Source organism: Epinephelus moara, chromosome 24, assembly GCF_006386435.1.
Source record: "Epinephelus moara isolate mb chromosome 24, YSFRI_EMoa_1.0, whole genome shotgun sequence".
In the NCBI taxonomy this organism is placed as follows: Eukaryota; Metazoa; Chordata; class Actinopteri; order Perciformes; family Serranidae; genus Epinephelus; species Epinephelus moara.
The window spans coordinates 31,821,855-31,837,057 of NC_065529.1; the positions used below are offsets into that span (position 1 = coordinate 31,821,855).

Sequence of the window (15,203 nt, forward strand, 5' to 3'; positions counted from 1 at the left end):
GTTGACCTGCTGATGACTCTAGAGGAAAATGTCAGTCAAATTAAAGTTTGAATTAAAGGTTCTGTATACAACATTAAGGTCATTAATACAGCAGCAAACAACTTTTGTTTTGTATAATGGAGTAATGGCATCACACCACCTCTGTGTGTGCTTTTCTGTTGTGGACACATGCATGTTAACGAACACCTGTGAGTGAATCCCACTGGCTAACTAATCACTGCTACGCACTGTGCTCATGCGCCAGTTACCGCTGATATCAAGACGGCATCTTCGGGGAAGCCTCACACCCACCCCCCTGGTTCACCTGCACAGATAAGCTCTGAATGTTGTATACAGCTCCTTTAAAGCTGCACCTAGAATATCTGTGGCAAATTTTGTGACAACTCCTCTTGTAGTTGTCAGGATATTTCACTCAAAATCAAACATGTAAATGTCATGGTGGCTAAAGGAAACATCAGGGGTTCACTTAAGTGATTAGGATTCATCATCTGGGGATCACAAATGTCTGTAGCAACTTTTATGCCAATTTATGTTGCAGATGCAGAGATATTACACTGAGTAAGTGCAAACTTACAGATGAAATGTGAGGAGCTCAAAACAGTCTTTAGGATTCATTCTCTGGGGCCCACGAATTTAATGGGAATGGGAATCACTCTGGGCCACTGACCAACATTGACCCTGGAGAACCTTTTGCACTAGGGCTGTAAAGTTTTTGTCGGTAGGTCGATTGTTTTGTCGTTATGCTCTGGTGCTGGTGTTACTTTAATAAGGCCGTGTGTCCACCAGAGTGTTTCTTTTCCCGGCTGAAAAATGCTTCAACTCTCATATTTATCTGAAAAAATGGATAAATAATCAGAGAAGAAATTCAGTGTGGGTTTTATCACTATGGATTTTACTAAATCTATAAAAAGACACCACAGTTCAAGGCTGGATTATAAAGCTTCTGGAAGGGATACGATCACACTGGAGCTCTTGTTGGAGTGGCAGGATGGCTAACGTTAGCGAAGGGGCTAAAAATAATAAGTCTCTCTCTCGCATGCATCGTTACAGAGATATTTAACATTTGTAATGTTTTGTTGTATATGACATCAGCAATCCCAAAGTTAACTTCTGTAGTGTCCAATATGTGGACACTTAGTGGTGAGACGGACTCACGCAAGCAGGTCAGGCTGAACAGAGTTAAATGTATGCAGTTTATTTTTGGACATTATTACATCGGAGATCACATTTAGATTTCACTCAGGGTATTCCACCTGCCTGAACAGACATTTAACTTGCCCTGGGCAAGTGTTACTGTCAAGCCCTGTGACAGGAAAAAGAAGCTTTAGTTGACATACATCGCTACCAGGTCGAGGGCACTGTGGTGATTTAGTTAATCTAGAGATAACCTGTGCTGATATTTCTCCCCCACTGACCAATTGATTGGTCAAAGAGAAGGAAGAATTTCAGTCGACCAAGATGTTCCTTGGTTGATTACAGCCCTATGTTGCACACACAGGCAGAGACCTTTGCTAAACCTGTGACCTCCTGTCTCTGCCCCCACTACACAGCAGCATCACACGGTATTCACACTCTTCTAGAGTGACACCTTTGACTTCTGTTACACTTTAGCTCACACTGTTTTTCTAGGAACTTATAACCTGCTGTGTAAGCAACAGACAAGTAGAAGTCTCTGAAAGAGTCTTATGCTGTTATTGAAAATGTGTCAGGGCACCAGTGTCTCAGCTTGTCAGTGGAAACCTATATATTTCCATATCAAACATGTATATGGTGTCAGTTCACTTTCATCTCTGCTCTGATCCCCCTCAGCCTTAAAGAAATGATTCTGCAGCGTCATCGCTCTATAAAATCAATATGATACCTGCTCCACTTTGATGTCGTAGTCTCCAAGGACCTTCTTTCCCCGAAACACTTTGGCCCTGGAAGAGAAGAGAGGAGATTTTAGTTTTCCATTGCACACTGTATGCTGCCCTCTACTGGACGTCACACTCCCTGTGGAGCACATGAGAGAGAGAAAATGGATGCCTGCTTGTGCACTTTAAATGGCCAAACTTTGTCAGCTGTACTAAAACTGTTTATTCTAATGAGCTTTTTGAACTGCTTAAAAGAAGAGGCATCAGATCAGTGTGGCCACAGCAAACTGCAATCAGTGTCATCTCAATGGCTGGTAACATTAAATTCTGATTAGAATTCTGCGCCAAATTAAATGCCGCCTTGACTGATGAACGTATCCAATAAAAGCGTGGTCTGATGTTGACTTTTTAATATCTCAGATGCCACTTGCTCGAGGAGAGTGATGTAGAAATGGATTACACACACACACACAGGCAGTCAGGCAGATGGAGAGCAGACAGACAAAGACAGACTGACGGCAAGTCAAGCAGAGAGGCGCAGGCTGCCAGCCAAAACACAAAATGCTCAGGACATCTCATTTTACACAACACTGTAAATGGATCGCAGATGGTTTGCACTGCATTAGTCATCATCCCATACACTGAAGCTAAATAAAGAAATAACCAGCACGAACCAGAAAGAGGATATATGTTTTTGAAGTCCTGGTTGATAATAAAAACAGAGCATCTGACCGTCAAGAATCTATTTTCCCTTTTCACCAGCTACAATGTAGAGTAGTCTGTAAAATGTAACGTCTTCTTCAACAGGTCCCTGAACCCCACTTCAATCCTCCATTAAAATCATTCACCTCCAAACAGTAGGCGAGCCTAAGTACCACAATATGACGTTAAATCAAATTGCATGTGCCCTCGTGGTTTCTCTCTGTCATCCATTAAGAATGTATGTACGGTTTCTTCCATATCACCTCACAGGACCTTGTGTAGTGCAGCACAGAGGCATCTGGCTCGTTAGTCTGGTTCATTAGGATCAGACCATCTGTGAGAGAAACACTCTGAGGGTATAATGCCTTAACTTCCACCAATCAATAGCCATGGCAGCAAAAAATGTTGACCTTAGAATTACAGCAATATATCTCTTTTCCACTCCCACTAGAAGGTGCAATTCAATTAGCGTGTATTGTTTTTAGCATGGGCAGCTGCTCAAACACACTGCGATGTTGGTACAATGATACTCAAACATTATTATTAAAAACAAACAGCACACACGAAAAACACATCATCTCTCTAAATGAAAAAATGCAATCAGTCCCCGGAGCTTTAATTCCAAAGTTACATTGCTGTTTCTCGGAGGGAGATAATTCAAATGCAACTATCTCTAATCCCATTGGCACTGAATGGGTCTAAAGAGGCTCCACGTTCAGCGTGTGTTTTCAGTATCTGCAATGCACAATGCAAAACCGTACACAAAGACATGGGATGTGAGGCCAACGCGGTAATGGACAATTATCGAGAGGCTGCTGATGTAGCTTCCTCATTTAATTCCATCAGGGAGCATAATGTATCTGCCACATAGCAAAACACACCACGTGCAAACGGAGCTGTAAGTGAAAGCCTGAGAGACGTCTTTTACGGGACAAACATCAGTCAATCAATCAATTTTATTTAGTGTGCAGAATCACCATGCAGCATGGTCCCAACACACTTTATAATTAAAAAGAATACATGAGACTGGGGCTGGCACCATATCAGATTTTCACTACACTGTTATTGTGGACAAAAGAATTCACGATAACATTGCAATATCTATTCATTCATTTCCTGTAACCACTTATTCTCTTGAGGGTTGTGGGTATGCTGGAGCCTATCCCAGCTGACACTGGGTGTGGGGCAGGGCACACCCTGGACAGGTCACCAGACTATCGCAGGGCTGACACATAGAGACAGACAACCATTCACGCTCACATTCACACCTACGGACAATTTAGAGTCACCAATTAACCTGCATGTCTTTGGACTGTGGGAGGAAGCTGGAGTACCCACAGAAAACCCACGCTGACACGGAGGGAACATGCAAACTCCACCCTGGATTCCAACTAGGAACAGCTAGGATACAATATCTATTGAACAATTAAAGATAATAATAATAATAATGATAATAATAATGATGCAATCAGTCAAATTCATCTTAAACTTTGTTTATTGTGGGTTTTGTCTCCTTGTTTTGGCAAATGATTTACACTTTAAATATGAGTGTAGGGTGGTGGAGAGAGAGTCTGTAAGCATAACTGTATAAAAAAGTGCACAGCAAGACACGACACACCCCTACGCCACCCTCTGTGGCTCAGAGGTAGAGCGGGTCGTCCACCAATCGGAAGATCAGCAGTTAGATCCCGGCTCCTCCAGTCTGCATGTTAAAGTATCCTTTAAGATACTGAACCCCAAATTGCTCCCGATGGCTGTTCCATCTGTGTGTGTGTGTGTTAAAAACTGAGCAGCAGGTGGAACTTTGTATGGTAGCCTTGGCCACCAGTGTATTAATATGCGTGTGAATGGATGAATGTGACTCATAGTGTAAAAAGAGCTTTGACTACAAATGACTAGAAAGGCGCTATACAAATGCAGGTCCATTTACCATTTACAAATTGCGCCCACCACTAGTACAAGACAAACCCACCAACATAACAATGGACCCTGCCACTATGCTACACTGTAGTGAAAAAATGAGACCAAATGCCTCACCATTACCTTTACCCTAACCATAATCACCTCTTTTTTAACATGAAATTTCATTGTGAGCTAATTGCTAACTTAACAGTTTCAGTGGGACTTCTGCTCCCAGGCCAAGGAGCGAAGGGGACTGATCATGGACTGATGTGCAGATATGATACGCAAGTCATGTAGCTAGAGGGCGGGTCACATACTGTAGGTGCTCTTGCTGTAGTTATACGTACTCCCAGCATGCCTGCAGCAGAGCATCTCTATTACAATGAGCTGAAGCTGCTACACTGACCACAGGAGCCGTCCTTGCCCATGTGGGCTTCACACAGCTCTTCTCTATTTTACACAACATGGCTCCACATCCCTCCAACAGGTAAAAACTACATAAAACTCTGAAGAAAATGAGTGCAATCTGTTTAACAAGGACTTAAATGAATACTTCATTGTACCAGAGGTAATGGGAAGCAGCACAGCAACCTTGTGAGTGATTTACATTTTTACATTTCACATTAAAATAAATCCATCAAATCAGTACATCCTGTAGTTATAACAATTCAGTTCATTAATTCAGAACCAGTTAATATAGTCTATGCTTCTAAACCCTGCATAAACAACTGCATTATCACTTGGCAAAATTCAATATGCACACAGTAAAGCTGGCAGCAACCACACGCTGCAGAGTCTGCGTTCCAAGTACAAACCCCTCCTTTGCCCCACCTGCGTGACGCATCACGACTGTGACCATTACAATTAATGGATAGTCATAAGACAACTGGATGGTGTCAGGGGAGGGAGAGCAAGCAAGAACAGAAAGAAACAGAAATGATTCAAGAAGATTATCTACACGATTATAGCATATGTTAGAATTGTATCAATACTTTTACGTTTTAAATATCACAGTTTGGTATCAATATTGGTATACCACAACACCCCTTCATAGCACAAAGCATACAGCAAGCAAATAAAATAATAATTAAAAATAAAACAACACTAAAAACATCATCATTAAGGGGACGTTAAAAGGGTGATGGACCCGATTAAGTTCAGGGGAAAGCTGTAAAAGAATACAGAACACACACGCTACACGCACACACCAATAAAGAAAACATTGTTATCGAACTTTTCTGGATGACAAAATCTTGTTTTACCAGACATCTACCTGATGCTTTAATGCTTTAGAGCTGCATCACATGCATCATGTAACCTGATACATATCACCTGTGGCATGTAACCCAGTGGTCTGTGACTTCTATCAGACACCTCCACCATCCTGCTCGGCAAACAATTCGAGGACACAATCTTGTTCGATCTGTAGAATCCATTTCAGACTGCAGAAGAAAAATGTTGAAAGCTGGAAAACAGTTTACACCAAAAGCCTGTCTTTACCACACTTGCGTCTGAATCGATAAAGCAGCACTTTGGCAACAGGCCCTGCCAAATGCCAAGACAAATTTACAACTGCTTTCACCCTCAGGTCAAAGTTTCACCCCACACAGTGGTAAAGATGTGGGAACTGAAAAGTTTTCTCTTTATTTCATCCATTCATTTGTTTCTGGTGTGTAGCCATCATTACAGCCTCACTGGGCAGCTAACATGGCCATAGATTTTAGTTTAGCCCTGTTAGCCTAAAGGATGCCTCACTTCAGGAAGTTACAAGCGATACATCATCTCCGACAGGTCATCCCTGCAGTTCCCTGTATTCAATTTCTAGCACCCACTAGTGTCTTATAACAAGACTTGAAAACTTCAAGAAAAGCAAGTCAACACGACTGACTTCACTCAGGGCAGTTTTGATCTGATAAAGAGTAGACCCACTATCTTTAACACTTGGCTATAATTTGATTTTTGAACTTTCAATGAGGCAGAAAAAGGAAATTAAGCAAAAACAACTACTTTAATAAGGAGAGATGATTAATCGTCAGAGACAGATACCTACATGTTTTGTCAGCATAACTGTGTTACATGTGGTACAGCACTTATGTTATTTAATGCAGTGGTTTCAAACTTTTTGTGCCCAGGGTATACCGACAGGCAAGCCAAAATCTCAAGGCGCGCCTGCATTTATATCTGTACAGCTTCTATAACGTGTGTTATCACTCTTATCGCAACATAAGACAATAAAATAAGAAATACTGTCTACTACCTTTCTGTTTTCTTTTGGTGGTAGGTCGTCTTTGCTGGTGCTTTGTTGTAATTTGCTCTGTACAATAAAGCGATCCATTGTTCCGTCCACGGCTTTCTCCTTTTAAATGTTATCATCCCTCACACTGGCTGCCAATCAGGGCTTTTGATGTGTCACACACTAATAATTCCCACATGCAAACGATGACGAATAGGTTCCATGTGGAGGTTTTTCAAATTTGATTAAATTTAATTACATTTTTTTAGCTAGAGTTTGCCTCTTTATTAGGAATCAGATGTGCACATACTGATACAGTCAAATAAAAATTAATCCATAACTTTTTGTATAGGCCCAGTTGAGTATTGCAATAATAATTTGTGGTTATCACAAAATCCCACGGCACACCATTTGAGAACCACTGATTTAATGCATCAGAAATGAACTGTATCACTGCACAGAGGGAAGCATCAGCATGCATCTACTGCTAGCTCACCTAGCACCACTGAGCTAGCTGGAGGAAGCCATTAATGTTTACTTCTCAAGCTATTATGATTGTGAGCCTCTCATCCATGAGTAGATGCACACTTCCTTCCGCGCAGTGATACTGTGGTGGTTCTAGTTTAGTCGAAAGAAAATAGTTCCTACATGAAACTGCTCACAACAAAGTCTGTGGATTATCTTGAGTAACCAGGTCATGATTTCTGGAAAGAGACGTTGTTGAGTTTTTCAAAAGCCGAGCGCCATATAGTTCTGTTAAATTCAAGAGAAGGCAGACATCTCTACAGCCGATACCTCCAACACTCAGCAACACACACCAAAACAATCTAGACTGCACTACAGGTAAGACAAAAAAAAAAATGTATATTTGATTTTGGGGTGAACTGTCCCTAAAGTTAAATAGCTGGTATTCCATTCAAAGATGTTAAGGATTGAAAATAAATACAGATCCTGTAGATGCACGCATGTAATGAATTGTCATTTAAACGATTTTAAGATGAAGCAAATTAAACTCCTCCATCACCACCGCTACCCAAGAAGTCTGAGGCAAAATAATATTTTAATTATATTAAGATTTAGATCTGACTCCATTATCCAAATGCAGCTGAAAGCACTACATAACATAAAGTGCAGGGTGCAAAGCTCGTCTGAGAGGCGGATATAAAGGTGAATTTAAATCTCTTTAATTCAGCATCTCAAGCAGACACATCTGGAGTAAATAATGGAGGAATGGAGTTTTGAGGGCAAGACTAATTTGTAGATATCTAGGCATAACAGAATGTTAAGTGCAAATTAATATATCAGAAAATTGTGCAAAATAAGTAGCATGTGGGGCACAGTAATTACTAATGGTTATGGCTAAAGTGAACCTAAAATAACAAGTAATTTAAAAAAGGCAGGTGTGGAGATACTGAAGTAAATTTTAACTGTGGGCACCGTGTTTTCATGCCATTCTGTATACCTTGATTTTTTTGCCTGTAAAAGCTGCATCATGGATGTTTAAACCAAATTAGATGGACAAGTCACTCAGTTAGGGCTGCAGCTTATTAAGATCGGTTAATTGTTCATTCATTTATTTCATTATTGACTAATCTGATGATTATTTTTTAAGATTTAGTGATTAATTGTCAGTCTATAGTATTTCTAAAAAATGTGAGAAATGCTCCTCACAATCTCCCAGAACCTAAAATAACATCCTTAATTTGCTTTTTCTTTTCCTTTGTCCAACCAACAGCTCAAAACCTTCATTTACTTTTATAAATGTCAAAGAAAAGCTGCAAATTCTCACATTTAAGAAGCTGGAACCTGCAAATATTTGACATTTTTGCTTAATAAATGACAAACTATGGATTGATTATCAAAATAGTTGGCGCTAAATTTTCTTTCAATCGATTAAGCGACTAATCGTTGCAGCTCTACACTTTAGTACCAGCCGTGCTGCAGGTTGTTGGAGATAACAAGGCTGCCACTGACAGCAACATTACCAAATGTTGTGCTGAGCTGAATTCAACAGATGAGCTCTGTTGACTCAATCTTTTCAGGGTCATTTGATGCGATCCCATTTTCATTATCGATCCGTGGAGTCCATGAGTCTGAAACCGCCGCACACTCCTGTAGAAATTAAGCCTTTAAAATCAATGCATGGTAATGACAGACAGAAAGAGACGTTGAGAGACAGACGACAAAGATAGAGAAAAATACAAAGAAGCGGTGTGTGTTGCAAATTATGGAAATAAATCAATACTGCAAATCAACTGCTTTAAACATGAAAAAGATAATGTTCAACTCTCTTAAAGTACACATGATTGCTTGGTTGCTAACGGGTCGTCAAACGGTCAGAGTTAGCCTGAGAAATATCCTCCCCAAGCTATATTTCACATGACTGACGTCCTGTATCACACAGTGAGTCACAGTTGACAAGAATAGACACCATGATCATGATATAATGACTGCTGCTCATTAAAGCATGATATGGAATTTGCATTTGTATAGCGCCTTTCTATTCTACCAACCACTCAACCGCTCACTTGTCACATTCACCCATTCAGAAACATTTTCATACAGTGGTGGCCGAAGCTACGATACAAGGTGCCACCTGCTCATCACATTCACCCACTTTCACACAATAGTAGAACAGACATCGAGCCAATTTGGGGTTCAATATGTTGCCTAAGGTCTGATCGAGCTGCTGATCTTCTGATCAGTGGGCGACACACTCTGCCACACAGCTGCCCTTTATGACAGGTGACATACCTTGTCACTCTCTCCCACGTCTTTGCTATTTTTCTCCTCATTCTTTTATCATAGCTAAAGTTAATCCCTGCTTTCTCTCTATCTGCATAATTTTTTTCCACCCATCTGCCCTCTGTGGTTATCATAAGAGATCCAATGCAAAAACACATTAATGGGATATATGCATATGTATGAACCATGTGTGATAAGCATTGTAATGGGTTTAGTGAGATGAGTTTTCAAGCAAGGCAGACTGTGTTTTTATGCTGTTTAAAACCCAGACTGCTTTATCAAAACCTGCACAAAAATATAATGACCATCCCCCTTTTCTGGCACACACGTTGGTTCTGGCAAAACAAGTCTGTACACGCCTCGTCCTTCTCATCACTTGATCCACAAGTGGAGTGCAAATTGTGTAAAACAAGACTCTGACAATTGGGGTGAGAGGGCACAGAAAGTGTTAGAGCTGTCCTCTCAGCTATAGTGTGGTGGGTGATAGCAGGAGCGTAATTATTTGGCGATTTGGCATGACAATGTAGGGGCATGAAAATGAGAGTACAGTGGGAAGAATAACATGAGGCAGAAGACAGCGCTGGCTGTAGACCAGAACTCAAGAACTCATTTTCTGTCTCTGTGGACACTTTCTGATCGCTTGCTACTTTTTACTGAAAGTTTTTCAAGGTTTCCTTGTTACTGAATGTCACGGGCAGTGGTTTCATTTACTTAAAGGTTCAGTGTGAGGCTGCAGAACTGAGACTTCTCCTGTGTGCCAAGTGTGTAGCCAACACATTCTCACTCCGAACTCGCCACATAGTGACGTTTGGTCAGAGACTTTCCACGTCCACATTCAACGTGCAAGGTATCCTAGTTGTGTTGGTTGTTGATGTTCTCGGAGACTGTGTCAAGTTCTTTCAAAATACACTTCTGTTTTCACAGGAAATTGAACATTTACATATAGACTCTTTCAAAATAAATACACTACGTTGGTACAACACTGCGAATTGATGTTTTTTTTCCTACAACAACAGACACACATGGTTAGGTTTAGGCAACAAAAGCATGTGGTTAGGTTTGGGAAAAAAAAAACAGGGTTTGGCTTTAGAGTCTTACAGAACGCGAGATGAAAGTCGGTGTTTGTTGTACTGCCTGCCCCAATCGGACATTCGCCGCGTTTACTTTTGTCCTTGTCCCATCACGTTTCCCCCTGCTGCCACCAGGAGCTGTTAAACTATAACGGCAACAGGCCACGTGTCATGCTGCCTTAAGGGACTTGTTGACGCCGCAAGTCACTGCCCAAGTGCCGGATTTTGACGACTTCGGAGTGAGTCCGAGCTCAAAATATACACACATGTACAAACAGGACCTATACATGCATTAAATGGTGAGATGTCAGAGGGGTTACTGCACATGTACAGGTGCCCTGAGCAGTTAAGGGTTCAGTGCCTCGCTCAAGAGCACCTCGGCAGTGCCCAGGAGGTGAACTGGCACCTCTGCAGCTACCATTCCACACTCCAATATGTATATATATACATATATATATATGTGTGTGTGTGTAAAATAAATATACAAATATAATATATGATTAATTTAATATGTAAAGAATTTTAGGCTACTTAAGTATATTATTGAGTTAATGTACTAAAGGTATATATATATTACTATTTATAACAGATGTAAAACACCTACTCTGAAGTGATTGGTTGGGATATGATACAGTATATAAGTACAACAAACTTCAACTATCAGTAATTCTGTAATATAGTACTAAAAATGACTAAATGCCACTCACAGGAGGAAGAGAAGGTTGTAAGAAACAGCATGCTGCAGACTGAAAAGAGCTGGCCGGATTTCACCTAGCAACACTATAAATAATGCACCTATACATAATGTTGTACATGTTAATGAGCGACTGGTTCAGCAGCACGCCACAGGCTCAGAGGCTCTTCAGTCATGTTGGACTAAAGATGGAAAGGCTGAGAGCAAATAAAGAGATCATGATAAGTTTACAAAGATATGTTTGTATTGCAGGGTAACCGTCAATACTGATCAAAATTGTCCACTGATTATTTGATTACCATCACAAACTCTACTTGACCTGACTTAGTGATCCAGTCTACACTGATCATACTGCCTGTTTTAAGCTTGTTCTAACACTGTGATGAGCCAGCCAGCTATCTGATGACACTGTAGTAGTTTAGAGAAAATCATACTAATCAGACACAGACACACTCGATGCTCAGACAAAGGCAAACACGAACAAACAAAGAATTTTCAATTTTCAGCTTTTTCTCTCCAAGGCAGAGGATCGGTGTTCAGTCTGACATTTGTCCTTCACTGTCTGCGAGTGTTTGAGTGGGCCATTTGTGTACAATGCACATTACGCGTGAAGAAAAAACAAAATCAGCCAGAAGACCCGGAGCTCTGCACTGACTGAACACGAGCAGCATACAAAGCTTTAAATCAGTGGTATTTTGTTCATGTATTCTGCACTGAGGTGAAGCTATGGTCTGAATTATTCAGCTGCAGCATGGGAGGCTGTAACACCTCCTCCTGCCATGATCCTCCCTCTCCTTCTAGTCCTGCAGGTGTCCCAGACACTGCAACCCCCTTAGACATTACACACACACACACACACACACACACACACACACACACACACACACAGTACATTGTGTGTGCGAATGTAATATCAGCTACAACTACATAAGGGGTCACGATTCTCCCCTTTCACCTCGTCTACACCTGTGGTTCGGAAAGTTTTTCATGTCAGGACCCCTAAATTGATACACATTAGGTCACAGACCCCATCAGGTAAGATTTCACTTCAGGGACCTCCATCTGAAAAGATTTAGATTTTTAGATATGATCAAGACCAGTATTTTAGGGGCGACCTCTAGCCAACCTGGTAGAGCGTGGACTCCAGTCCTTCGCAGCAGCCCAGGTTTGATTCTGGCCCTTTGCCGCGTGTCATCTCCCCCTCTCTTCCACGTTTCCTGCCTCTCTTCAGCTGTCCTATCAATAACGCCCCAAAATAATCTGAAAAACATACCATATAGCTGTCAACTACTGCTGAGGAGATAACCATGGAGGAAGTGATACCTATGATCAGAACAGTAAATCGGCCCCAATTAAATTGAATGCTGAATAAATTGCACTAGTAAAAAAAGCTTGCTGCTCCTTTATTGTTGCCCGGCAACCACGCCATCACCTCCTTACTGTAACCCTTCCGTGTAATCAATTTACTGTTTATTTATTTATTTTATGAATATCACAGGCAGAGGGTATATGTGGTAGCTCTGGTTGAGGGTGAGAGGCTGTCAGCACAGGGAAACAGAGACCTGTGTGGGTATATGAGACCCTAAAAATGAAGGTGGATCACAGGGAGCACCACCAGTAGGTCCAGGAGCTTCGCCTCAATGATGGCCGTTTTGAGGCATATTTCAGGGCAGTTTGAAAACCTGTTGTATGTTGTCATGCCATATAGCTCTGGGAATCCAGCAACAGCTACCACCAGTTTCTCCTCCATTGTTAACCAGCTATAAACTTGTTGTCCTCTCAAATCATCCAATTGGACAATGGGGAGAAAAAGCAGAAATGACTTGGGGCACTTTTGTGCTCTAAGTTGAAGTTTTTTAACTCAAGGAGGTCACAGTGCTCTGGCAAAAACGCCAGGCACCTAAAGCGTAGACACACATAGCATCATGAAAACAGCGAGCAAAAAGCTTAATTCTCATTAAAAACAATTACATAAAGTCGCCTCCAGCTGCTAAAATGCTTTCTGTGTGATCGTGGGCTTACTCATGTTGGGGACACTTCTACAGTTAATTACATAGTAACTCCCTCAGTAACCCCAGGGGGGTCTACCCAAAAATAAACCTAACTGAGCACATATGATAAACGTTACAGCTATAAAACAAACAAACAAACAAACAAACAAAAACCAACAAAGGAAAAAAAAGCAACAACTTACCAACTACTGGCTTTACTTTGGTTAATAGATACAGTTATAAAGGTCATGAATTTTTGGGACTGCCACGTTTTGAAAAATTGCTTTAGCTGATGTTTATCCTGTAACCCTGTTGATAACTTAATTTGATAGCATTTTACAGAATTAATATGCAAGATTGGACTTAATATAAGATTAATGAATGCAAAGCTAACGTTAATGAGACCCATGCAGTCTGCAGTTAGTTGTTGGCAAGTGATTTTAAATGACTTTACTAACTTTACCTAATGGCATTACTTTTTCAGTAAAAGTGAGAGTAACACTGTTGCTTTACTGTTTAAGAGTTAGTTTGTTGGCTGTCTTTTCTGTCTTACCAGGAGCTGGATGGAGGGTTGACTTCAGTATCGTCTTCGTGGGTTTGACATGCTAACGTTAGCTTGGCGCAGAGGCAGCTAGCATCAGCCAAAAGAGGAGAAATTAAATCTCACAGCAACTCCAAAGCTGTGTTGTTTACATGTTGTGTCTTCTTAGCTGCCTAACTAGACACTGGTTTATGAACTGTCTGGTTTTGTCCAGAGGTGGAGGTTGTGTGAACCCCACAGCTTCAGTCTGAGGACAGGGCTGCTGGAGGGCTACATGCTGTTAGCAGGACAAGCTAGCTAGCTAGCTAGCTAACGGTCGACTGTGCCACAATGTGTTGTTTTCTCTTTAGAGTTAAATGCAGAAAATAAAATGTGGAGTGGAGTGGAGTGTGTGGAGTGAACATACCTTTGACATGAATGAATTTTATGTAACACATAATCAGAGGTGAAATGTAAGTAAGTATGTTTATACTCGAGTACAATTTTGACATACTTGTAACCCTGTATTTGTACTGCACATGTACATTATGCTTACTCCACATTTCAAAGGAATATATTGTACTTTTACAACACTAAAGTACACATTTATTTGACATTAGTAGTTGCTAGTTAATTTTTAAAAAAAGTTACAGTTATATACATATGTATATATATATATATATATATATATATATATATACGCACAATATGATGCAACAGCCTATTATATTGCTAATCTGTCCAGTTATATACAAATATATACAATATCTCAATTTTTTCCCAGGTTGACGAACAACAATTAAAGGTAATGGTTAGTTAGTTAATTAAAAACAGAATAATATAATATTCTATTTTTATAAATCTTTGAAAGGAGCTACTCTGCATAATTTTACTCTCGATACTTTAAGTAGGCCTCCATATTGATGATAATATCATTCCTCTGTACCTTTACTTGAGTGACCTATCATTTTTAATTCAGGAATTACAATTTGTAGTGGAGTTGTTTTTGATATGATGTGTATGTGATATGATATTTTTACTTTACCTCAGTAAAGGATCTGAGTACTTTTTCCACCACTGTGAATAATGTAAATATTTGTGCTGTTGAGTAATGAATAAAGTTACTGGTATGTAATTATTTTTTCATCCTTTTCATCTTTCATCTTTATACTCACTCAACTACATGTTAATGCAAATAGCTAGCTAATCAGCCAATCACATGGCAGCAACTCAATGCATTTAGGCATGTAAACATGGTCAAGACGACCTGCTGAAGTTCAAACCAAACATCAGAATGGGGAAGAAAGGTGATTTAAGTGACTTCGAACATGACATGGTTGTTGGTGCCAGACGGGCTGGTCTGAGTATTTCAGAAACTGCTCATCTACTAGGATTTGCACACACAACCATCTCTAGGGTTTACAGAGGATGGTCTGAAAAAGAGAAAATATCCAGTGAGCAGCAGTTCTCTGGGTGAAAATGCCTTGTTGATG

At 40.5% G+C, this 15,203-nt stretch overlaps 1 protein-coding gene across 1 annotated transcript in view; it reads right to left on the reverse strand.

The window, feature by feature from the left end:
• Nucleotides 1–15,203, reverse strand: part of syn2b (synapsin IIb) — a 147,067-nt gene that overhangs the window by 63,968 nt on the left and 67,896 nt on the right. The window contains exon 2 of the mRNA XM_050037489.1: nt 1,862–1,919. Within this exon, the coding sequence (XP_049893446.1) occupies nt 1,862–1,919 (58 nt within the window). The remainder of the gene's footprint in view (nt 1–1,861; nt 1,920–15,203) is intronic.